Source organism: Crocuta crocuta, unplaced genomic scaffold (assembly GCF_008692635.1).
Source record: "Crocuta crocuta isolate KB4526 unplaced genomic scaffold, BGI_CrCroc_1.0 scaffold791, whole genome shotgun sequence".
NCBI classification, from domain to species: domain Eukaryota; kingdom Metazoa; phylum Chordata; class Mammalia; order Carnivora; family Hyaenidae; genus Crocuta; species Crocuta crocuta.
In genome coordinates, this window is record NW_027532408.1 from 1,123,478 (window position 1) to 1,150,325 (window position 26,848).

The window sequence follows — 26,848 nt, forward strand, 5'->3', positions numbered from 1 at the left end:
CTCACGCTGTCTCTCTCTCTCTCTCCTAGAAATAAATTTAAAAAAAAAATTAAAAAAAAAATAAATAAATAGTTATAACTTTGCTTTTAAGATGAAGTCTAAAATCCTTAACATTGCCTACTAGGTCTTGCCTGATCTATCTACTCCTGCCTACCTCTCTACTCTCAACTGGTACTAATTTTCTTTTTGCTGAGATCTAACTATAAGAACCTTCTTTCAATTACTAGATACTCCATTTTTTCCTAATGGCTCCATCTGCCTAGAATATTCTCCTACTGCTCCCAACATCTATTTACCAGACACTCTACCTGTCATCTGCTCAGGGAATCCTTCCATAAGCCTTTCCCATTTCCTCTCAAACAGTTTAGAAAAGGAAAAACAAGATGGCAATATCAGCCTACTAGTTATCAAGACACTTTATTAAGTTAAAGAAATTACTTTTAATAAGAAAATAATTAACATCTGAGCTTTACTCTTGGGCCCGGTGTGTATTTCTAAGCACTTTAACATATTGCTTCATTTATTCCTTTAACTACCCAATAATGTAGATACTATTATAATTTCATAGGCAAGAAATAACTTGCCCAAGGTCACAAAGTTAGTGCCAGACCTGTGAGTAAAAAATGTGATACTGGCATAGAGAGAAGCAAATAGATCAATGAAAACAGCACAAAGAAACAAGAATTGGACTCATGTGTATGTGGAACTATGATATATGCCAAAAGCATCATTATGAACTAGTAGGGAAAGATCTGGCTAAGTGTATGGGGGAAAATGAGAGATCTACTTCACATATATAGTCAGTTCTATTCTAATGTTTGTTTTGAAAACTTTAAAATGTGAAATATGATTAATATATGAGGGGACAATAGCACAAATTTCAGTATATGTTTAAGCACTGCTTTAATACACAGCAGGGCTGGGACTAGGTAAGACAGGTGAGTTGCCTAGAAACCCTAACAGGAAGCTTCTTAAATTCTGCCCCGTTAAGTGCCTAGCCTGTTTTACTGTAGTCCTAATTCTGAAACAACACAAGGTGATGTAGAAAACTACTCAGTTGCATTGAACCACATAAGAATGCACAAAACACACACGCTTTAACGTGTCATGAACCACATTCTCCATATCTGCTGTTAAAATTTCCTTGGCAGATTTCAGGGGCGCCTGGCGGGCTCAGTCAGAAGAAAATGTGACTCTTGATTTCAGGGTCATGAGTTCTAGCCCCATGTTGCATGTAGAGATTACTTAAATAAAATTTAAAAACAAAAACAAAAAACCCCACAAATTCTTGGCAGGTTTCAGAAAACTTTCCTTCCATCACTTCACAATAACTCACAAGCTGCAATCCTTTCAATCCTACTTCCACAAGTCAACTTCATCATCTTCAAAGTAAAAATGTCATATTTATTGTGGTAGTTATATATTTCTTAACAATTTAACATATGTAAGACTGTGCTATCACTTTTATTATGTTGGGTTTTCATTTTTTTTTTTAACGTTTATTTATTATTGAGAGACAGAGAGAGATAGATCATGAGCAGGGGAGGGGCAGAGACAGGGGGAGACACAGAATCCCAAGCAGGCTGCAGGCTCCAGGCTCCGAGCTGTTAGCACAGAGCCCGATGGAGGGCTCGAACCCACAAACCGCGAGATCATTCCCTGAGCCGAAGTTGGATGCTCAACCAACTGAGCCACCTAGGTGCCGTATTATATTTTTTAATGTGTCGCTGACAAAACTTTTTTGAGTGCTGTGTCCCAGCCCCATTTCTTCCCATATGCCATGTTTTTTATTGCATGATTTTGCATATAACGCAGTGATTTTTAGGAACACATGCTGTGTTATAGCAGAACTAACTGTACAAAAATAAGTTATAGTTGGGTTAAAAATGTAAATGTGAAAGTAAAAGCATAATTTTTTTTAAAAAGATAGGAGAAAATTCTCATTACCTTAGAATATAGAACAGTTAAGACAAAAAGCAAAAATTTTAAAGATAAAGATTGATAAACTTGCCATGGTTAAAATGAAAAGCTACCATTCAATAAAGACACCACAATGTAAAGAGATAACATACAGACTGGGGAAGATACTTATACTCCATATAACCAATAAAGGATTAGAATATATGAAAAGTCCTTTAGGTTAATACATTTTTAAAAAATTGATAAGGAAAAAGAAAAAAAAAGCAATCCACAGAAGAGAAAACCATAATTGCCTCTATACCTATGAGAAGATGCTTATTTTCATCAGCAATGGGAAAAAAAAAAAACTAACACCATAACCATATCGTTCTCATGAAGGTGGTGAACACAAGCATGTGCACATCTGTCAACAACACTAAGTTGTGGAGAAGATGTATAGTAACAGGAACTTGTATACTGCCACAGGGGGAGTAAACTAGAGCCTTCTCGTTCCTTCCAACTAGTTTGGATGGTATTTGGCAATATCTACAAAGGATGAAGATGTACATACCATACAATCATGTATTGACAGCATTAAGTTTTACCCTATAGAAACTCTGGCACATATTTACAAAAATACAACTATAAGAATATATACTGCAGCACAATTCGTTAGAATGAAAAAGGCAGAAAAAAACCCTAATATCCATTTTTCATACCAAAAATATTACACAAAAATTCTACTGAAAAGTACAACTACATGTATTAATACGGATAAATCTTAAAACTACAATGTTGAACCAAAAAAATGCAAAGAGATACATATATAACATAAATATATAAAGATATCACATGCACACACTGCAACTACAGAAAACGTAAACATGCCACAAACAGTACATACTACTTACTGATCCATGCATATATTAAAATACATACATAAGATAATTTTAATAATTTAATTAGAAAACTAAATAAAATAATATAGAATTTAAAATAATAACAATAATCTAATTCAGGGCAGTGGCTCCCTCTGACAAAGGAGGGAAGGAGGTGGGACTAGGGAAACATACACAGGGACATGCAACTGTGTCTGTAATGTTTTACTTATTCATTTATTCTTAAAGTTAATTTCTTTTGAAAGAGAGAGTGTGTGCCCGCTAACAAGTGGGGCAGAGGTAAAGAGAGGGAGAGAGAATCCAATGCAGGGCTCAACCTCACAAACTAAGCTGAAGTCAGACGCTTAACTGACTGAGCCACCCAGGTACCCAATGTTTTATTTTTTTAAACTAAGAGATGTGTATATATGTGTTTTGTTATATTTTCTTTTATACTCTTCTGTCTGCCTGAAATAGGACATTAAACATGGATAATATATTCCACTTAATATAGAATAATAGTTTAACTCTACAGTATACATATATACACACAAAATGAAGTGGAGTCAAATGTATAGACTGAATAATTTTGAGGTCAAAACGGGTAAGAATTATGTGACAGTCAACAAATGTAAAGACATTTCAACCATAAAAATAAGAAAACTAATTATATACTTTTTTTTAAATTGGGATAGAAATATGGACAGCAAAATGAATAAAATGCATAGTTTATTTTACTATTTATTTTTGAAAGAAATTTGTAGGTTTATGTTCTCTCTTTATCTTATATGATCTCTTTCTAAATTAACAAATTATGTTTCTGACACATAACAATGTATTCATTCTCAAGAAATTATTTCCTTTTGGAAACTAGAGCAGCCAGTAAGTAAGCTAGAAAAGTAGAAATGATTGGGTGACATCTCAAAAGAAAAGAAAAGCACAGAAAATACAGATTATAACCCTTGATATCTGGGAAGATGATATAAGCAAAACAAAAAAATCCTAAAACTGACATATATACTGATTTTAAGCTGATTTAAGTTTTAATACGAAGTATTATATTATAGATTTGCAATCATCTAAAATTCATCGAAATACCAATCTGCAAATATCCAGAGAGCCCAAAGTACAGAGGGTGATTGACTGCTTTGTGACAAATGCACTAATTTAAGTTTCTTTCACAAAGGACTCTATACCTTATAAATGAGACCAAAGGTGAAATCTAGAAGGTATAGAGTCCTTTTTTAATAATATAAAGACATCTGACTGTGCTCCCATATAAAATGCCATGACATATATGTACCAAAATATGATCAAAATCACTTTATTTATGATTGAGGTCTCTGCCTGTAGCCTAATCACTACCGTTTCCCTCTGTTTCAGTGGGTTACAAAGTATTTCATGAGTGCCTCACCTCTGCACTACCCATGATTCTCACAAACTAGTATACTAATATGAAAATATTTTTATCATAATGTTAATATTATCTGGGTTCAAAAATTAGTAAAGAAAATCTCATGGAGATTAAAGATCTATGGTTTTCAATCTCTCAAATTCTTCAGAGATGACCCACAATCCTCCAACATATCTTCAGATAGCCTTCTCTATTTCCAAAAATTTCAAAATGTTGCCAGTCTAACTCTCTCATCCATTAGGTTGAACAGATAATCTTGTTTCCCTACTTTCTGAGGATGTTAAAAGCCCCTACTTTCTGTCCAGCTCTTCTACTTCACACCTTAATCTTGTCTGATTCTATTACATATCGGTGAAGATTGTAATCCTCTTTAAATCCAAGGTTAATTATTTTTGGTCCTATGCTTTGGATTTAATTTCCTTCTGCGTCCTTGGAGACTTACGCCAAAAAGAGCCCCTACTCTCTTGTTTCTCCATATACCTTGGTTCCCCCCTCCAGTCAGAATGTAAACAAGGCCAATTCTTTCACCCTCTTCCGCCATGTCACAACTCACACTCATTTCCTTCTGTATCTATTTCCATTATTGATTTGTCCTTGCAGTCAAGCTTAAGTTTGTTCTCCTCAACCCTCACTTACTCTTCACCTTGTACAAGAAGTCTTCGTATCCCAAAAAGCCCTCAAAAAGTTTCTCACAAATTCAAAGGATTTATATTATGTGTCTGATAAAATCTTTCTAAAGTTAAACTATGTGAGAGGCACACAGGCAGCTCAGTCGGTTAAGCTCACGGTTCATGAGTTCGAGCCCTGTGTCAGACTCTTTGCTGATAGATTAGAGCCTGGAGCCTGCTTTGGATTCTGTCTCCCTCTCTGCTCCTCCCCTGCTTGCACTCTGTCTCCTTCTCTCTCTCTAATAAAAATAAACAGTAAAAAAAAAAAAAAATTTTTTTTTAGTTAAACTATGGGGTACTGCCATTTTTTTTTTTTTTCCCTGGAGGAGAGGGGGGGGGGACTTTTTTTTTTTTTTGCAACCTTCTCTTCCTCTGCTCAGATGTTACTACTTTACAGAGCTGATAATTTCTTCTTCACTCACCTTTCATACTCTCCATCATATTCCCAATTCCTACTAGTCCTTTTCAACTTGGATTTTTAATACATCTCAACCTCTATTCATTAATCATTTTCACACATTCATGTTTACTCCTTCCCTAAGGGTCCCTTAACAAATGTCATCAATAATTTAATTTCCCAAGCCAAAAACCAGAATACTATCTTGTATTCCTCTTTTCCTCACCCCCATAACATCTAGTAACCAAGTACCTTCAGAAAAGTACCTTACTCTGTACCTCCCCTTCCCTATCAGTTTTTAGTAACATAGATGATTACAACAGCTGCCCAACCTGTCTTTCTGCTTTAAGTTTATTGCTTCCAATTTCCCCTCCATTCTACTGTCACAGACATTTTAAAGACACAAATATGATCATGTTGCTCACTGCTTGAATCAGAATTCTACTATCACATAAAATGTAAATGCTTTATATTTATAAAAAGTTTTTGTATAAAGTGCTTTCATGTTAGTTTACAGAGTAACATCTTTTTTTCTTTCTTTTTTTATTTAGTTGATAGAGAAACCAAAACTCAGAAAATATGACTTATTAATGAAATACAACTCTACTAAGTGAGTAATGCAGGGCCTGTTTTCACTAACACTCTAGTTTTCAGACTCTAAAGTTCATGCTTTTTTAATACATTAAACTTTATTACAAATCCCATTTATCATACTTAGTAAAATCATGTAACATTCCCCTCTTTACAAAACAGTAAGGATTCTCTTTAAAAATTGACATAGTAGAAGGATATCATAATGTTATTACTAAGCTATAAATAAAAATTGAAATACTTATTTGAAAGGCGTATTTTAGCCTAATTAAACCCTAAAAAAACATTTAAAAATTAAAAAAAAAAAAAAGAAAGAAAAAGGACTAGGCCAAAATTCTCTGACATTACTTGCTGTGAGGTCTTAAAGAAATTAGTGCCAAAACCTTTAGATTATTCAACTTAGAAATGCAATTCCTTTATCCGCTCAATTAATATTGAAGGTCTACTATGTATATACTATTCCATATGAATAGCTAGCAAAATAGCCAAGGTCCCTATGTTCATGGAATTCAGAGTCCAGTGGAGGAGAGTAACTAAGTAATTAACATATGTAGTAAAATATTGTGGTAACATTTTAGCATATGAATAGAAGTTATTTCAGGAAAAGAAAGAAAAAAAGCTATCTAGAGACAGGAGGAAGAGCATGTGCTAGGACCAGAACTTTGGGAGTTTGGCATGTTGGAAGAACTGACTAAATGATGTTGGAGTTATGACGAGGGGAAGAGATATGCTAGACAAGACTAGAGAGGTAGACTGGACCCAGACTGTACAATGCCTTTAAGGTCATGGTAAGGATTTTATCCTATGTGTAACAGAAAGCCATTTTAAGATTTTTAGCAGGAAAGAGATATGATCTGATTTACATTTCATGAAGACCACTTGAAATACCTCACAAGACTATTGGGAGGATCTAATACAAATCAAATCTCTAATAAGTAAAAAACTTACATAAAGTTGTAAGTATTTCAAAAAAGGTCTAAATTATATCATGCTAAATATTTTGAATGCTTCAAGAAAAACAATTTGTATTGTGGTATGGATGGAATAGTTTTCAGTGGCCCCAAAGAAGCTGGGTTAATTTTAGGACCCAAAATAAAGTTAATTTTAAGAGTCCTCAAATGCTGAAAAGCTACTGTAGAAACTAAAAAGGCCAGGTTTTCTTTTTTCTTCTTCTTTTTCGGGGGTGGCAGGGTAAAGGCAGGAGAATTCTAAAAATTGTTTGGTGTTTTCATACACATTAGAAGCAAATTTAAGGAAAGATATATAGGGGCCAATAAATGATTGAGAAATAATCCTAGATATAAAGAAGTTTAAAAGCAGTATGGGGCAATGAGGGAATCTCAGAAGCTACATTTAGGAAATCATAGAGCTAATGAATGCATAGTTCTTTCTTTTCTTAATTAGCATGTTTATACTTACAATTTTTAGATAAGCATTTCTTGCTTAATTGTCTAATACTGACATAAATATGATATCATTCATTTTCTAAAAATCCCACCTTGTTCTCTGCAAAGTATATATAAAAAATAGTCATTCTTTAACAACTAAGAAAATACACAAATATTTCAGCCTAATCCAATGAAGCAAAGTTTCAGAAAAAAACATATACAAATATTTATGCAAAATTAGCAAAATAAACAATTCTGGATGTTAATTCACTTTAAGGTTAAATCTCTAATTTAATGATATACTTTCAGATTACATTTACAAAGCAAGAACATAAAACCATTTTTTAGACTAAAGGAGGTATCAGTAATATCTAGCATTTTAAGCCAATATAAACCATATAATGCATAGGCTTTTTAAAAAAGTGCCAGGCTGTAACTCAGGATTTCAATGTTTCTGTTAAACTTAACCAAAGAAAGCTATGAAGTTCTTTCAAATAAATCAATGGCTTGATTAATCTCTTTATATCTTCATTTCAAATTTCAAGCATTTCCAACTGATTTTCTGCTTTGCACATTAAATCCATCAGTTAGCAAGAACTAATTTTTATGACCTCTTTTTACATCTAAACTAAGATAAAAAAAGGAACTCAGGAAGGAGGCCAAGTAAAATTGTGAAAGTGAAAAGAAAACCCATAGAATGAGAGAAAATTTTGCAAATCATTTCTCTGATGAGGGATCTGTATCTAGAATATATAAATTCTCAAAACTCAATAATACAAAGACAAATAATCTAATTTAAAAGTGGGGAAAGGATCTAGACTAACATTTTGCCAAAGAAGGTATACAAATGGCCAATAGCCATATATGAAAAGATGTGCAACATCATTAACCACTAGGAAAATGCAAATCAAAACTGCAACGAGATACCACTTTACATCCAGTAAGATGGCTGTAATCAAAAAAAGACGCTAACAAGTGCTGACAATGAAGTTGAAAAATTGGAACCCTCATACACTGCTGATGGCAATGTAAAATGCAACACCCACTTTGGAAAAGAGCCTATCAGTTCCTCAAAAAATTAAACAGACACCTAGCAATTCCACTTCTAGGTCTATACTCAAGAAAACTCAGTTATGTTTACACAAAAACTTGCTGATCAATGTTCACAGCAGGATTATTTATAAGAGCCAAAAATGTGAACAATTCAAATTTCATCAACTGATGAAGGGATATCAGTGTGGTATATTATCTATACTATGGAATATTACTCAGCAATAAAAAGAAATGAAGTATTAATACTTCATGAAAGAAGCCAGACAAAAACATCACGTATATGATTCCATTTATATGAAATATCCAAAATAGGCAAATCTGTAGAACAAAAAGTAGATCTGTAGCTGCCTAGAGCAGGGGAATTTGAGGAGAAACTGGGGGGGAATGGGGCTCCTAATAGGTATGGAGGATCTTGGGAGGGGTGATATTCCAATACTGATTAATGGTTGCACAATTCTCTGAGAATACTGAAACCAGTAAACTATACATTTAAGTGGGCAAACTGTAGGATATGTGAATTATATCACAATAAAGCTGTTATTATTTAAAATTTTTTTAATGTTTACTTTTTTTGAGAAAGAGAGAGAGACAGAGTACAAGTGGTGGAGGGGCCAAGAGAAAGGGAGACACAGAATTGGAAGCAGGCTCCAGGCTCTGAGCCGTCAACACAGAGCCTGACTCGGGGCTTGAGCTCACAAACCACAAGATCATGACCTGACCCAAAGTCAGATGCCCCTTTATTTTTTTAAGAGTGGAAGGGTCATATATCTGGATGGGATTATTAGGGATGATTCTACAGAGATTGGTGTTGAGATAGGTTTTGAAGTCAATGTCAAGAATTAGTAAAATGTTTCTTAAATAATATGAATGATGTGTAAAGCCCTATGGGGCAGAAATGAGTAAGTAATTTGCAGGAAATGGGAAACACCACCAGTACCAAAGAAGAGAGATGTAAGTTAGAAATGAGACTGCTAAGACTAGACAGCTAAACCAAGGAGGGAGCCACAGAATATCCTACAGGTTCCTCAGGATAACAGATGAAAGTGTTATTTAAATACGACAAAGCTACCACTTCCTGATTGTAAAACTTCAAAGTATTCTTCTCTCAAAAAGCTGCTTCCAGAATAGGAGTATACGGCTCAGTTTTAAATGAGTATCATGCAGTCAGTTTAAAATGTGGGCTTTCGAGTTGACTGTCTGGCTTAGGAATCTCTGCTCTACCACTGATTCAAGTATGACTATGTACATGTAACTCTTATATCTCAGATTCTGTATCTGCAAAATGAGAACAGGTATAAAGCTCTTAACATGGTAAATGAGTAATATTTTTTAACCATCATCATAACTATATGGTACATGTAACTATTTAGCTATACTTCTCCAGAGAATTAAGTTTCTACAGCTTGAAATCCATTCAAATTTGTGAATATAAATTTTTCATTTATATCAAAGATCTACCGTGATTAAACTGTTAGACTTCATCAAGCTTTTTAAACATAATTAAATAATATAAAGTAACCTCAATTTTCAGATTTCTTTTACCATGATCATTTCACCCTCATCATTTTTAATCTTTTTTTGTAAAATTTTACTCAAGGAGCTTGATGCTCTTTTGACTCAGGTAATTAATTTTGTCTTTAATGCTCCAGGTTTTGATTTAACTGGCTCTCTAAAATTTAGAATAGCCTGAGCTACTCTTGGACTTGTTTGTGAAAGTCTTTGACTTCCTTCATGAAGGAGATCCTTTCTATGGCTACTTCTGCTACATGATTTTTCCTCTTTTTCTGGGGGAGAGCTATAAGGAAACCATGCAGAATCTTACTGATGGAAGTAGTAAAAAGTGTTGTAGATATAATCAAATGCAGGCTAATCTTACAGAGGTTTTCTGCCTCATATTACAATCTGACCTTCTTTCCTTCTTTTTGAGGAGTTATTCTTCATTAGTCCTTCAGATAGGTCATTTTAATCTGTACCCACAACTGAGGTCACTTACTACTAGTCTTATTCTAGCTTTCTTTAGCAGTGACTCCTGTGTAAACTGGATGATAAAATTGAAAGGATCACTTTCCCTTGTTTAAAGAATAGATGGAAAAAGAGTGTAGAGAGATGACTTCAAAAGAAAAAAAATATAAGATATAGAGTATGAATTCCAGTGGAAACTGAGAAAATGAAAATAAAAGGCACAAAGTGAACTGAGTCAAGGAACAAAAACAACTGGTTTAGTAACTGTTGAAACATCCTATATAGGAACTAAGAAGAAATAATTATTTAATGAAATACTATTTGCATTATATTTGCAGCATGAAGACATTTCTAATACTAAAGAGATATTGATAATACCTACTATTTTAAATCATTATAAACCAGGTATTTAAACCACCTCTGAACTCCTCAAAACATCTACAAAATGAGGTAAATAAGAATACTTACTTTAAAGGCTGCATAAGTATAAAGCATTCACAACAGTAAACGACACAGAGTAAGCATGCAAGAAATGTTCACTAGTGGTGCTACGGCTAACTGCCACCTGTGAACCACATGCAAATCAATGGCTTCTCTGAGTTCAGTTGCCCTATCCATAAGAAAGGAATATAAATCTATACCTTGATCCTTATTTTAAGGACCAAATCAGATGAATGCAAGTAAACACTTCCATTGGTTGTTCTTATCCTTCCCCTTATCTCCTTGTCAGTATGCCTGATGGTTTCAATTCACTTTTATCAATAATCATGGCTTATTAATGAAGTGATTCTCAAAGTGACGAATAGAAAAATCACTCTAAACTAATATAATAAATTGGATATATCTAATGACTAATATGGCAAAACTGACTGCTCTTTTTGCAGTAAAGCTACTCGAACTGTCAGTTTTCAAGATGTTAAAGAGGTATCAATACGTGCATTGTCTTAATTCAAATGTCTTTTGACTTTCAAAATTCATAAAAAGAGTTGTTTATGAAAAAAAATCAGTTGGTAAACATCAAACATAAAATACCAAATTTTCATATTTGCATTTCTGGGCTGGGGTGTTTCTATGGATTCATAGTCCAAAAAGGTATCCTTATGTATTTGTGGTTTACTATAAGCCAACATTTTTAAAATACAGGCAAGGTACTAAAACAAAAATATCCTATCAAGTTCTTCCTATCTGCTTGATGTGTTATTTCTGTGAAACTGTATGAGAAGGAGCCATATAGCCTCTAATAAAAGGTTACAATTACTGATAAACAATTTAAATTCAATGTTTCAACAATAAATCACCCCAATTTCTTTTCTTTAAATAAACTTCTGGATCAAAATAACACTTATGCTACATACTCAGGTAATCACTCATTAAACTTTAAATGAATTAAATTTAAATTTCCAGAAGACATTAAGATTTTTCTAAATACTGTATCATATCTAAACTGAACAGTCAGAAAAGACAAGTTGGCAATAAAATGGTAGAATGTTGCGCTACTAAATATGAAACATTCCATTTAAAAAGAAAATGTGCCCATTTTTCCCCCTTTTTAAAGTGGGGCATTTTAAAATGCATCTTCAAAATAGGCAGTATAGTACAGTGAGTTTAGGGCCTGAATTAAAGGCCCAGACCACTTGGGTTCAAATCCCAGATATATCATTGTGTGAATACTCTGAGCCTAGGATTCCTACAGCACTTTCACATTCTAGTGCCCTAGAATTGTTGCAAAGAGTAACTAAGTTAACATATGTAAGTACTTAAAATAATACCTAGCATGTGGTTTTTAAACGTAATATAGGGGCACCTGGGTGGCTCAGTCAGTTAAGCATCTGACTTTGGCTCAGGTCAGGATCTCAGGGTTCATGGGTGTGAGGCCTGTGTTAGACTCTGTGCTGACAGCTCAGAGCCTGGAGCATGCTTCAGAGTCTGTGTCTCTAGCTCTCTCTCTGCCCCTCCCCCACTCATGCTCAAAAGTAAACATTAAAAAAATTTTTTTAATGTAATATTACACATCATGGCCTGACACTTTCTTCTTATTATACTTACGTACAAGTAAGATTAATATTTGCCACAAAATTATTTTGAAAAAAAAAAGAACATTTAATAATTTATATGTGTTAATGGGGGAAAATGTTATGATGGGGGAGGGAAACTAAATGTCACTAAACAGATAAATGAAATCATTGACTGAAAAGTTCTGAATCTTCCTGGTAAATAAGGTACCAGGATTAGTACCTGGTACTAATTAATTTTGGATTCACTAAGAACTTAGAAATGATTTTAAAACTTATAAGAAGGTTTAAATTAGGAAAAATTCCCTTTCTAGATTTTAAGCAACTAAAATGTGAAAAATATGCTTTAATAATGTCACTATTTCTGCCCTTTTCTTCACCAGTTTTACCAACACTAAAAAAACAGTTTTGCTTTCTGGTTTCATTTCCTGCAAATGATGTGACATGTATCCTAATTTACACAACCCAAATTAACATTTGTAGTAATAGCAATAAAAAGAATTTTTTAGCAAGCATTTACTAAACAACTTGGAGTTTATATTGATTAATAGTGTCCCTTTATGTTATAAATTGATTTGTCATTTTAAGGTATTTTCTCTTGGTGTGAATCAAAGTTTCAGAAACATAAGAGACCATATAAAATAAAGCCTCGGGGCGCCTGGGTGGCTCAGTTGGTTAAGCGTCCGACTTCGGCTCAGGTCATGATCTCACAGTTCGTGGGTTCAAGCCCCGCATCAGGCTCTGTGCTGACAGCTAGCTCAGATCCTGGAGCCTGTTTCAGATTCTGTGTCTCCCTCTCTCTGACCCTCCCCTGTTCATGCTGTCTCTCTCTCTCAGAAATAAATAAAAAACATTAAAAAAAATATTTTTAAATAATAAAATAAAATAAAGCCTCAAACATTTCTAAGTAAAAAGAGTAGGAATGAAAGGAAAACTCTAACACTGAATGTCAAAAATAAATAAGTAAATAAATAAATAAAACTCAGTTTTTCCTAATCTGAAAACCTGGATCTGATGGAAACAAAAATACCATACATATACATCACTTGAAATGACTGTAAATACAAATTAAAGTTACTCTCTGATGTACCTTAAACCTACTAGAGTTATTAGGGTGTATACAAAAGTGACACACAGGGGAACCCAGGTAGTGGTGACTTCTAATTTAGGCTCAGGTCATGATCCCAGGGTTGTAGGATCAAGCCCTATGTCAGGCTCCACTCTGAACATGGAGTTGGCTAAAGATTCTCTATCTCACCCTCCTACCCTCTCCCCTGCTCACACCCGCTCTCCCTCTCTAAAATTAAAAAAATTTTTTAATTAAAAATATGACAAAATTTGTATTTGTAAAGTTAGCTGTGCATTACCATAGATGTATGTAAAAATTAAAATCACACATAAAAATTAGGCAAAATGACTGGAAGAGAAATAAAATTTAATAAAAATGGGGAAATAAGGCAATGATTTTGATGATGTGTAGTTACTTATTTATTTCCTTATATTTCCAAAGAGAGTATTCCATAACCCACAACTTGTCTTTTAAACTCATTTATTTAACTACTTATCCCCCTTGAACAGGTTCCTCAATTCTAATATACTAACATGTAACATACTTTAAACAAAATTTCCTTTTGTCTGGTCAGAAGAAATCACCAAGTACCTGAAGATTAAGTTATCTTTCATTCAATCTAAGCTAAACAATTCTAGTTCCTTTATCCTTAGATCTATAGTTACTAAATTCTAACTAATCTTGTTCATGGTTTTCTGAATATCTCCTTTGAGCTAATATACAGATTAAGAAATAGCAGTATAAGACTACTTCTTTACTCCTTCTAGTGCAGATCAGTGTCACTTTCGTACTTCACCTTTTTAAGAGGTTTAATTCTCTTGCATCAATTTTGATTTGTCACCATAAAATCTAGTATCAAATTATCATAAAATGTGCTCCTCATCTCAGACTTGTGAAATTTATTTCCATCTATAGAAAGTCAGACTGCAGATAAAAAATCATTCACTATTTACAAATAAACAGAAACTCTAGTTTTCAAGCAAAATCAAATCTGTACCCATGCCTAAGTGTTAGTTACCAACCAGACTACTATGAAACCAGTCCTTATCCAAAAAGTGCTCACAAACTACGTAATGAAATTTATTCATTTGAATACCCTTGACCATAACATCAGCATTTAACTTTTAAGAATAAACATGGTAAATCTTCCATTTTTTCTCAATAGTTCAGTTTTTTCGACATGGTTACACACATATACAAAGACAATGTTCCATCTGTAATGACACATTTCAATTATAAAATACCAGACTGAATTTGCCCCAATAAGCAAAAATGACTAATCCAAAGATCTTTTGAAAAGACATTAAAAAGAGAAATAACTTTTTAATGGTTAAAACCAAGTTTAAGGAGTTCCAAAAGCATGAGTCCAAGTAACTACTAAATTATTACATATCTTTACCAGCTCTGTAATTATGCATAGATGATCAAATTTGTACTTATCAAATTATTCTCCTTAAAGCTCTGAATCAAACTTTTGCTCTAAACTATTTCCTTTTTTGACAGGTTTCACCTAATTGCAAATTAACTGGCTTGCATATAAACCAAACTGGTTTTTGCAAATCACCCCCCTCCCACCATCCTGCTCCTGCATTTTTTCCCTTTAACTGCGAAGGATAATCAATTTGAGAATAAAAATTTTCACATTCTGCCGTTACCTAAAAATATGGGCTTCAGTTTCCTTCTCTTTAAAAGGAAAGCACTGAAAAGACTCAAATTCATGGACTTCCCGTATTCTTTAAGATAGATCTTTAAAATAATTTTAAAGATCTTTGCCAAAAAGCAAAAAATATTTGAAAAATATTAAACTTTAAAAAGTTTAATGCCCACAATACCTGTACTGTAGCTATCACCCTACAGTGTCACCACCACCAGTTATTATTCAGTATACCAAAACCACACATTAAAGAGAAGTAATATCACATGAATAAGAGGCATATTTAAATTTTAGATTTCTATTTTGTGGAAATCCACATTTATCTTTTTATGAGGTGGTAACAGGCTAGGTGAATTAAGAATTTTTAAATGTCCTTCAACAATAGGAAGCAAGGATTACCTTTAATCATCCAAAGACTAAGGTAAACTTATGTCTTAGGAAATACCCAATTTTCACACAAGAAGAAACATCTTACAAGCACTCCGATATGAACAATAATGACTCTTAAATCATCCAAAGACCATTATTTTGTAGCATAATGCAACAAGTTTACACCTTTAGGGATTTTTATCATAAAAGCACAGAATGTAGCCTCACACAGTAGGAAAACAATCCCAAGACTTATATCAAAGTACTAAAATTCCAGTCCCAAGACTGCCATCTACTAGCTTACCCAAAAATGTCCTAATACTACAGCATTTTATTAGATGTAAATGGCGGTGACCTGAAAGTAACTAAAATTTAATGCTATCTCATAAACAGATAATACTCTGGAGTATTTCACTGAGTCAAGACAAAAAACCCATAATGAAATTATTATTGCCCATTTTTTCACAGTTGAAGACACTGAGGTACAATGATTTAAATTAGCTTTCCACAAAGTCACACTGCAGGTTAAGCGGTGAAAACAGTGACCTAACTAGGTCTAAATCTTATGTTCCTTCCACTAAGTCACAGACGGGGAGGTGAAAAAACACTCTGTAAATTACAGACCACTGTTATGGTGACAATGGGACACGAAAAGAATGGTTATCATGTAAAGAGGAACATCACCCTTCTTAATAATCAGAAGACTTGCTCTTTATGTTACATACTTCCATACCTAAGTTATTCGGAATGCCCCTTGCAATGGCCGACAAGCATTAAAATGTATACACACTTCCTTCAGTGTTTTAAGGATATCCTTTGGTATTTCGTAAGTCTGACTATTAGCAAGCGACTTAAGCCTCAAGTGGACTTATCTACTTTTTGCAGGCCTGCGTTATCCTTCAAACGAGAGAGGGCTGCGCTTCTAAGGGAAACGCTGCCGGTTTCTACCAAGCCTCCCCGAAAGCACAAGACCACGTGGTATTCCTCATTAGCCTAAGGTTCCGTACTCCTCTCCCTCCTTCCGACAAGGACCTGGAAACTAGGGTTTCTTTCTCTGAAGTGGCGCCCTGACACATGCCACCTGTGTAGTAGGAACCGCAAACATCCTGCAGCCTGCCTCCCGGAAGAATACAAGAAACAGAATAACGAGGAACTTGAACGCCGACAATGCCGGGAAAGGAAATGACTGGAGGAAGAGAGAGGACGAGCTCTTGATCAGCTGCGGGACCTGGACCTGTCAAAAATTCAGAGACTTACGCCGAAGGACTGGAACCTATCATTCGGGAAGGCCTGAGGTGGGAGCGGCACTACGGTAGGAAGGAGGTCGGAAAGGAAGAGAACTATGTGAGTCGCCGTCGCCGCTCCCCGCACACCTCTCCGCGCGCCCCGACCAGTCACGACCCCTGGCCCTCATCTCGGGTCCAATCTTTGCCCCAACATTTCGGGAGCAGCCCAAATCCTGCTGCCCAGCGCGGCCGCCGCCGGACCTGCCCGCACCTGTCACTAGCGAAAGACACCAGCCCGCAGTTCCCGCCCAGTTCTCCCCCACCCTCCCGCAACCACGGCCACCTCAACGCCTTCCTCTCACCAGGTGTCCCCTTTCCGGAGCGAGGTTTTGAGCAGCGTCGCGATGTCAGACCGCTGGATGTCCAGATCCGCCGCTCCGCCTTCCGCCATCTTCTTCCACTAGCGGTAGCGGAGGCGGCAGCGACGGCGGCGGCACGCCCCAGAGCATTGTGGGAATGGCGTCCCGCGGCCCCTCCCAGTCGGCAGGTCGAAACCAAAAGAGACGTAATGGGGGGGGCACCTCAGGACAAGAGTCGGTCCCGGGGGCGGACGGAGCGCGCTGCCGAGGTCTGCTGCCCCCCATCGGCCCCCGCCCGTCCAGCATCTCGTCTTGGCCTCCGGTGGCCCGGGACCGCCAGGTTTTAACTCCTCTCTGTGGGGACCTGTGTCCTCTCTCTCTCTAGAGCGGTGCCACCGCCCCGTCCATCCTCGACTCCTGCCTTCCCCTCCCTCTTTCTCACAGACGGCTGGAAACCCTTATTTGCGCATTCACTCACGCTGGAGGGTAGGGTGGGGCGGGGGGCGTGGGGACAGCTAAGATACGGCAGAGAATTTTTCACAGTTCTGAGACACCAGTCTTTACGTTGCTAGTCGCAGAACCTAAGCTCGGTGCATTTTGCCCCAAACAAAGAACAATCCGAAACCGAACCCTTGGCCTCAGTGCTCTTCTTGGGCTCCTTCCTGCCCTCCTACTCCTGTTGTAGGTGGAAACCTTTTATAGGCTCTTTGTGACGCCTCCCCAGGCACACCCAGACGCCAAACTGCAGTGAAAAACATGTTCCAGTTCCTCGGTGAACAGGGTGTGAAATATGAATCAAATAATGCCAGATACTACAGAGGAAGAAAACGTGCGAGAAAGCCTTTATCTTCGATGTTATAAAGTAACATTTTCTTGACCACACCTTCCCAATGTGGTCAAGAAACTATGTAGCGATAGCAGCTTTTATTGTAGCCAATTATGTTACAAATGGGGAAATCAAGTATCAAAAACCAAATACCAAGGTCACACAGTAGGTGAAGAGGGAAGTTTATAACCCAGGTTCCAAAGCCCATGTGCTATCTGTCCACTAGAGCACACTGATTACCTCTCTTTTTGAAAACCTGACCTGAAAATATAAACTAGGCTGCACTGGTTTAGAGTGAGTGTGTGTGTGTGTGTGTGTGTGTGTGTGTGTGTGTTAAACCTCTGAATACCTGGTGGCTAGGATAGGGCCCCCTAACATCTAAGAGCTACCTAAATATATGTTTCAAATGAATTGTGGCAAAACTGCTTGAGTATTTCCAAGCATGAAATCTAGAAATTTGACTTTAGGATAATGTAAATGATCTGAAAAGTCTCAAAGATGGATAAGAATTCCTGCACATCTCCCAATCGATCTCTCGTTTTCCATTCTTAATGTCTACCTTAACTCATTTGGTGAGAATGCAATAAAGATGAATGCAGTTATGCTGGTAGAAGTACCCAACCCTTCCAAATGAAAGTAGTGTATACTGGCATTGTGTATCAACGTTATGATTGCATATTTTCTTCATTATACTATTTTGCATTATCATGTTAACCTTGATTTGAGAGTCTGAAAGCAGCTTCCAGTTACTGCTATTTCTTATATTATTTGACTTTCCTTACGATGGGTTAAAAAAAGTTTCTCTAACCACGAGTATCCTCAAAGGTTCACATTTCCCCCCTCCCAGCCAACCTCTAAAAGACAACAACGTAATTTTACAAAGGCAGGGGAAGAGATGGGAAGAATATTGGAGTCACGAACAAGAGTTAAAACTTTACCTCAACCTCTAGCTGCAAGGTACTTAACTTTTCATTTAATCATAAAATTGGGGATACTAATACCTATCTTAAAGGATTTTTATGAAGATTAAATGGAACAATATGTTTATTGCCTAGGACATAATAGCCAATCAGTAAACACTAATGTTTACTGGTGACAGGATGAATTGTATACTATGTAAATTATATCTCAATAAAGCTGTTGAAAAAAATTGTCACAGACTTTGAAATCAAAACCATGCTGTCATTTTATAAACATAGCATAATTGATTATTATTTTTGATGTTTATTTTTGAAAGACAGAGACAGCATGAACAATATTTTATAAACATAGTCTAATTGAGAAGTGATGCCTCAAGCACACTGTGCTATTCAGTTTTCTTTCAAAGAAAATGCATATTTGAAATATTGCATAAGCCTATACCCATGTGGCAAAGTAAAATAATCTTTCCATTTGCACCATGTTCAAGGCAATGAGTTAACTCATTGTCATAATGACATACATATGTAAGTTCAATGTTAATTTGAATTATACATCAGATTTATGAGATCATTTTGTAGCCCTAATTAGTTGCCTTTGGAAACAGGAAAGAAATAACAGTTACAGTATTTTATTAAATAAGCACTTACAGAGTTCCAAGACCAGTTCTAAATACTTTAAAATATTAACTCACTCCTCATAGCAACCCTATGAGGTAGGTATTATGATTATTCCTGTTCTAGAGAAGGAATTGATGCAATCGACTGAACTAAAATTTTAAACCAGTCTAACTCCAAAATCTAGAAGTTTTGGGTAAGTTTTAATTTTTCTTCCAATCTTTACAATCTCCCCTCCACTCCAGTTTTATTAAAAAACAATCAACTTGTATCACTGTGTAAGTTTAAGGAGTGTAGCATGATGGTTGATTTACATACATTGTGAAATGATGGTCTTGATTATAGCAGTCAACTGTCTAATCACCTCAGTTTACTAATTTATGGAAATTCTGCTTATTTTACTTATGCTTCTTCTATTTTAAATTATGAAGAGAAATAAGATAAACATTGAATTGGTTGAGGTTCACTTCCCTTCAGAATGAGTAGAAATTGATGAGAAATGTAATTTTCTCTTGAATCACACAGATAAATGAATATAAGCCAGGACTTACATTGCTTACTTGGAATCAGTGTCTTGATGCTTCCCTTGGTTAACTTTGTAAGAATGTACTATTTGCTTGGTGATTTTCATTACATTCTCAGACTCTCTGCACTTTTCTTGTCCACTAAAACCTTAACCTAGGGCTTTGAGAAGGGGAAAGCAGTATGCTGAGAACTTAAGAAATGAGGCTTGAAACGAACCAAGTGTACCTTCTTACATAAAGGCAGAGTAGGCTTTGAAATTAGAGATACTCTAGGAAGGGTTCCTTGATCTTCCAAATAATTCCCCTCTCTACTCACTGATGTTTACATGATCCCTTTCAGAGTGTTTCTTATACACACCAATTAAAAGAAAGGACTTCATATGTAAACCTTTAGGAGAGAGTAAGGTTTAAACCTGAGGTTTCAGATGCAAGCCAGTTCTCTGCCTGAGATGGGCCAGAGAAAGAAGGAAAAAAACTTGTGTTTTTAAATAAAGTGGGATAGAAGAAAATACTGAGAAGTCCAAGACAAGTTTTGCCTACTTCACAGTATGGTTTGGTGCTGGCTATATGAGCCTAAGGAACAATCTTCCAGAATAAACACATCCCTGAAGGGAACAATGATTGTCACCTTGCTGTCTTTATTTCTCAACTCTTACTATCCATAGTCTTCAATAAGCACTGTTTCATTTTTTCTTTCTACCTTGTTCTTCCTCAATAGTTATTTCCTCTGATAACTCCCTTTCCCTCCAATTGTATTCACTTCTCTAAACCCTTCATTCTTTTCTGTTGTAGTTTTATAGTTCCCTTCTCCCTTTACTAGCTCTTTAAATAGCTAAAAGGCAGTAGAAAGGCAGGGGAGTAGTACAAACACCAAAACAGCTTGTAGTAAAGTGCTTAATCTGTTAATGATATTGTGAGGCTTGAGATATGCATAAGAATTGTTAAGTGCATGATAGTTTTTAAAACTTAAAAAAAAAAGAATACAGAGTCTCCTTATTTCAGACAAATATAGGGACCTGATAAAGAGAAAGAAAAAGTAGTGAAATGAATACACTGTCTTATACAAAGGGCCAGTATACATGGATTTTGAGTTTGGCTCAGTGCCACTAATTAGCTGGGTAACCCTGGTCAAGTCACTTAATCTCTGTAAACATTAGTTGTCTCATTGTAAAACAGGGTGATTAAACTCTTCCAGAACTAAAACTCAAATGCTTGCAAGGGTTAGACTATGTAACTATGTAAATGGGTGAAGCATATCTGTTGTAAGATGGTATGAAATTGTGGGACTTCTAATGAACTGTCTGCCCCAATGAAAGTTATTTAAATTTTAAAAATTAGAACAAACAAAATTATATCTGCTACATTAAAGGACCTAGAAAGTCACATTTTAACATCAGCATGAAGTCTGGGAATTGATTAATATGAGTTGCTACTTGATATTCTCTTTTTGGAAGCACACACAAAACACTCTGAAAGCTAGCACTACCCTTAAGGTTGATGTCAGTCTACTCCATAGTAGATACTCACTGAATGGTAATAGAACTAAACTGAATTGAATCAATAAACAAATCAGATAGTCTTATGGGTCTAGAAGTCTATCATCAACAACAAAAAACCTTAATAGACACAGTACATTCTATGGTTTGTAGATATTTTTAAATGAAAAGTACTTGTATGCTGGGAAACTTTTCCAAGAAAGAATTGGGTTATCCTATCCAAGCAAGAGTGATTTAGATCGAATCAAGGTTGCTAGTAGGGATAATCTGCCTGTTTTATACTTTGTTATTTATATATACTGACAGATTTCAAGGTTGATAAGGAACCACTTCATGGAAAAAAAAGAAAAGAAAGAAACATTAAGCAGCCTCTGAGTCCTTTCCCCAACTTTATAATAATGAATGAAATTTAGCAAGCAAAATTATTTTAGACATGCTGATTTTTTGTCTTAAAAGACAAGTTAAATCATACAAAATATTGATCTTTGTATACTTGATTGTTTTTACTTTATATCAGTTTTGTGCAAGATTTTAAAAATGTTTTCTTTTATGCTCATGGATTTATGAAGTCTACACATCCAAAGTAAAGGAGAGAGTTGTGTGATGATCCACTGATTCTGCAACTATATAGATTTCAAAGAGATTAACCTTGTTTTCTCCCAAGAGAGGACTGAATTATTCAGATTTTCTATTTGGTCAATCCTTCTCTTCATTTTGGCTTAGATAGCAAAAAGATTTAAATAGCTTACAAAGAGTCTTAGAACAATATAATGGCAGGTTTTAAAGAATGCATCTATGTTCCAGGAGTGATGTAAACATTAAATGAGGCATTTTTCATGATGCTGTCTTCCAGGTATCTCTAAGCAATAGGGCACTACAGACCCTATTAAGGGTCTGTTAGAAGACCTCAGTGAGGAAGATAAAACAAGCCTAGTGATTTTATAAAATATTTACCATTGCTTTTTGTTGCTAGCCAGTATACTTCTGTCTAAGTCCTTTTGAACTAAGTCAGTTATGAATTTCTAAAATTATTACTGGCCTAATTCTACTATGTAATATATTTGACATGATTTCTATAGTATGGAGGGTTCATGAGATGTGTAGGAAATAATATACCTCCACACATAATTTAACTTAATGTTTATGGAAATGTTTATAGAATAGAGTGGAAAGATTATACATTTTGGAATTGGAAAGATCTATGTGTGAATGGCCCACTCTGCTACTTGCTATTTCTGTCACACTGAAAACTTTAGTTTCTTCATCTGTAAAATGGGAAAAATAGACTTATTTTATAGGATTCAGTAAAAAGATAACAAAATCACAAATGTGAAACTCTTAATAGAGCTCAATGTATAGTACCAATTACATATGAAATATTTGTCCCTCTTCAACTGGAGCAGTTTGTCTAGTAAGAAAAATGTCTAAACAAGTTCATTAAGATCACAAAGCTGCTATGGAGTAATTAAAATTTTTAGACATTTGTGCTAAAATTAATAGTGTCCCATGTCAAAGAAACCCAATCACTATAAGGGTAAGAAGGATAATATTAAAATTCCAGCTTTACTCACAGTCTTTTCTATTAAGGTATTCTGAAATATAAAACAATGTGCTTGGAAACCACAGAAGAATAGAGAAATATTATTATTGTTATGAATATTCTCTAATTACAAAATAGGTACATAACATATCAAAGACATGTGTCACGGTCATCTCACCTATGGACTGACAACACTGAAGGCAGAATAACGGCTCCTCAAAGATGTCAGTGTCCTAATCCAAGAACCCATGAGTATGTTACCTTACATGACAAAAAAGACGTTGCAGATTTGATTCAGGTTAACGACCTTGAGATGAGAAAATTATCTTCCATTATCCATTTGTTCCTAATACAATCCCAAGAATCTTTAAAAGCGAAGAAACTTACCTGGCTGTGGTTAGAGGTAAATATGACACAGAAGAATCGCTTTGAAGATAAAATAAAGGGGCCATGAGCTGAGGAATGTTAATGGCTTCTAGAAGCAGGAAAAGACAAGGAAATGAATTCTCTTCTAAAATCTCCAGAAAGGAGCAGTGTTGCCAATGCCTTGATTTCAGTCCTGTGAAACCCGTATTGGACTTCTAACCTATAGAAATATATAATATCCTACATTTATATTGTCTCAAGTCACTAAGTTTATGGTAATTTGTTATAGTAGTATTGGAAAACTAAAACAGACAGGTAGTAGAAGAGCCTACCTGAAGGAAATTAAGACAAAGCAAAATCATTTTAGACCCAAATTGACTAATTTGTCGATCTATTATAGCAGTACACAGATATGTCATGGATAACAATTATAAGAAATTGGGCTCAATAAGATATATTATCTGAACTACTAGTTGACAAAAGTATGGAAGACATTTTTAGGAATGAGCTCTACAACTGATGCAATACAGTGGCGCCTGGGTGGCTCAATCAGTTAAGTGGCCAATTTGATTTAGGCTCAGGTCACAGTCTCATGATTCATAAGATTGAGCCCTGCATTGGGCTCTGCACTGACAGTGCGGAACCTGCTTGAGATTATCTCCCACCTCGCTTTCTGCCCCTGACCCCCCCTCTCAAAATAAGTAAATAAGCATTTTAAAAAATAATAAAACTGATACAATACAGAAGATAATAGCCATACCAAAGTCTTCAGCAATTATGAGCTTAATTTAACTCTTTAGGTAATGTCACCGAATTCTTAACATCAAATTATAATAAATATCCATCAAAGGTGAGGACCTAGAGCTTATAAATTGTGCTGATTACATTTCAACTTGTCAGATATCAGCCAAGATAGAAAATAGTTGATCCTCAAATAGCTTCTAGACATGTTGTAGTAGAATATTTATTGGCATGCTATGCAAAAGAAATGCTACCCAGACTTACTAATAGAGACTCTCAATCAGTTCAGGGAAGATAAAGCAGCTGTTAACCAACTCATGATTACAATCAGAGGAAATTGAGTCAAGGTGATTTATGAGAAACAGGGCTGTAAGTATATATAGAGCTAGATAGTACACAGACTACTAGATAAACTAGATTATAAATCAATACATGTAGCCAAAATTTCCTTCCTTCCTTTTTCCTTCCTCCCTCCCATCTTCTCTCTCTCCTTTCCTTCTTCCCTTCTTCCCGTACTTCCTTTCTCCTCTCTCTCCTTCAGTTGCTCCCTCCTTTTCTTTCTTCCTGTGCCCTCAGGCATTTGTAAAACCTTGTGTGGACAGTGGTTACTTGATAAGTGCTTACTGAATGAAACGTCTTTGTCGGCAGGTGAAAACTAAGAGTAACATTCAGCTCTACTGACTACTTAATGTGGTTAATAGGCAGTAGAAGTAAATCAAGGTAAGAAGACAAAATCCCTGCTTTTAGTAGAGCAAGGGCTGAGTGCTTTTAAGTAATGCCCTTTAGACTATATCCTGTAACTGCTTTTCAATGACTCATGAAAATGGCATTGTACCATAGGTTTTCAGCCCTTTCAGAGAAAAATGAATTTCAAAGTTTTTTCCCTTCGAAGTAAATTTAAAAAAAAATCAGAAAATTAAAACTTCAGAACTGTCAGCCTTCTAAAATAATTTTCCCCCAAATGCTTCTACCATTAAAAAGATTTCCATTTTCTAGCTTTATATTTTCATATTGTGCAAATTAATTCAGAAAACAAACAATAAAATTTTATAAAGGTGTGAACATTTTTTCCAAGTTTGAAAGAACTTTAAAACTATGTTAAAGAGAGTAAATAAGCTTTTAAAAATGCAGAAAGACTCATCTATGGGAAATGATAGGAAGAAAATCTTTACCAAAATTGATTCTATTACATATTTGCTATCATGACATCCAAGAAAATTTATGGTAAAATCAACCGAGGAATTCTTTTTAGATGTTTCCTTAAAAGCTAGAGAAATAGTATTCTCTGATTAAGAATAGTCTTAGGCACCCCAAGTTAAATTCTAGTGCTCCTTGCCTCAAAAAAGGGGACACTTAAGTTAGGAAGCAGGGTTTTTAGCAAGAGAATGCAATTCTTCATCTGAATTTTGGAAAAGGATAATGGAACTCAATTGGAATTTGCTCTTCCTTTTGGCTGCCTAAAGGTATTACTTATCCAATGGACTGTTAATGGCTGGAGGGTTAAAAAAGAAAATCATTTCAGACTTAGGTAGTGTTTCTAAAAGTGCACTCTCTAGATGAGCTGTATCACAAAGAGTTGGGGTGCATTTTAATATTGTGGATTATTTGATCCAACTCCAGAATTGAATCAGAATCTCTGGGAGATAAGGTGTAGAATTCTGCATTTTAACAAGCTCACTGGTGAGTCTTGTGCCTTCCAAAGTTTGGGAAGCATTAGTCTAAGGAGATAAGTTGGCTTCTTCAATTAATTTTGCCCAGATTCAGGCAATGGCCTTGTGACAAGAGTGAAATCATATTGTAGCTACAGGCTGGATTGTTCATTCTTGATAGAATGATCTCTCCCCAGCCCTCTAGGATTATTTAATCTCAGTAAATTAAATGAACAACTCTAGTATAACTCACATACTGTATCTGTTATAATTTCAAATAGGATTTTTTTCTTTTTAAAAATATAATGTTTTCAATAAAGATGTTGGCTTATCTCAGTGGACTGATTTAATATTCAATAATTTATTCTATTTGATGTCTCTACATTAACCATTTATGGTCCCTATCAGTTAAAACACAAGAAATTCCTAAGAACTGTATATTCAATTGATGATAAATATTTTTAGTAAACAATGTAAAAGTAATTAATTTTTCTATTAGAAGAGAAGTACTATATAAAAAAGACCTAACTTAAGATTTAGGCCGTAAATGGTTAAATATAAATATAATACAAATATACTATACCATACAGATATTTATAATTACAGATAATTTTTAAATAGAAGGAATGAAATACTTGTATAGTGAACCACACATTTTTCTCTATGACAATTTAAATGTATAATAAGTTACAGAGTCTCTGTCAAAAGCTTGGTAGTCTTATATTTTTAAGGATCATAGTCTTTGTCACTGCCTAAGGATCACCACAGTAGAAACTCTTGTTATTAAAAGTTGATTTCATTCTGGAAGCACTGAAAAGAGTAGAAGACTTCTTTGTAGGCTGCTCTCATCTGAAAACTTTAGATCCTTCTTTAAATAAGGATCATGTAGGGATATGTAAAAATGACACATTCTTTAGTACTTTAATACTCGATTTCTACAGAAAAAGACTGCAACAAAAATGAAAACTCAGCAATTATTCTTTTTATTGCTAAACATTCTCCATTTTATTGTGACAGTGAATACCTCACTCCTATCCTATCCCCACCCCACCTCGAAATGAGCTTAAGTGATATTTTCTTCTTGTGCCCATTTTTCTTCTTGTGAGTACAGCATACTTAGAAGCAGTTTAAGGATCCATGCAATTGAAGACATGACTTCCCTAAAAAGTACTGAAGGTTGCTATGTATTGGTTTATGAAACTAACTTCTTTGGACTCTCCTATTTTGACAGG

General features: G+C 35.1%; 1 protein-coding gene across 3 annotated transcripts in view; it reads right to left on the bottom strand.

The window, feature by feature from the left end:
* The window catches only part of USP15 (ubiquitin specific peptidase 15), a 117,743-nt gene extending 100,674 nt beyond the window's left edge, over window positions 1–17,069 (bottom strand). For all 3 annotated transcript variants that reach the window (XR_013338735.1, XM_077778809.1, XM_077778808.1), the window contains exon 1: window positions 16,943–17,069. Coding sequence is in view for 2 of the 3 variants with exons in the window: in XM_077778809.1 (XP_077634935.1) it covers window positions 16,943–17,031 (89 nt within the window). In the remaining variant the exon portion in view is untranslated. The remainder of the gene's footprint in view (window positions 1–16,942) is intronic.
* Window positions 17,070–26,848: the final 9,779 nt, after the last annotated feature.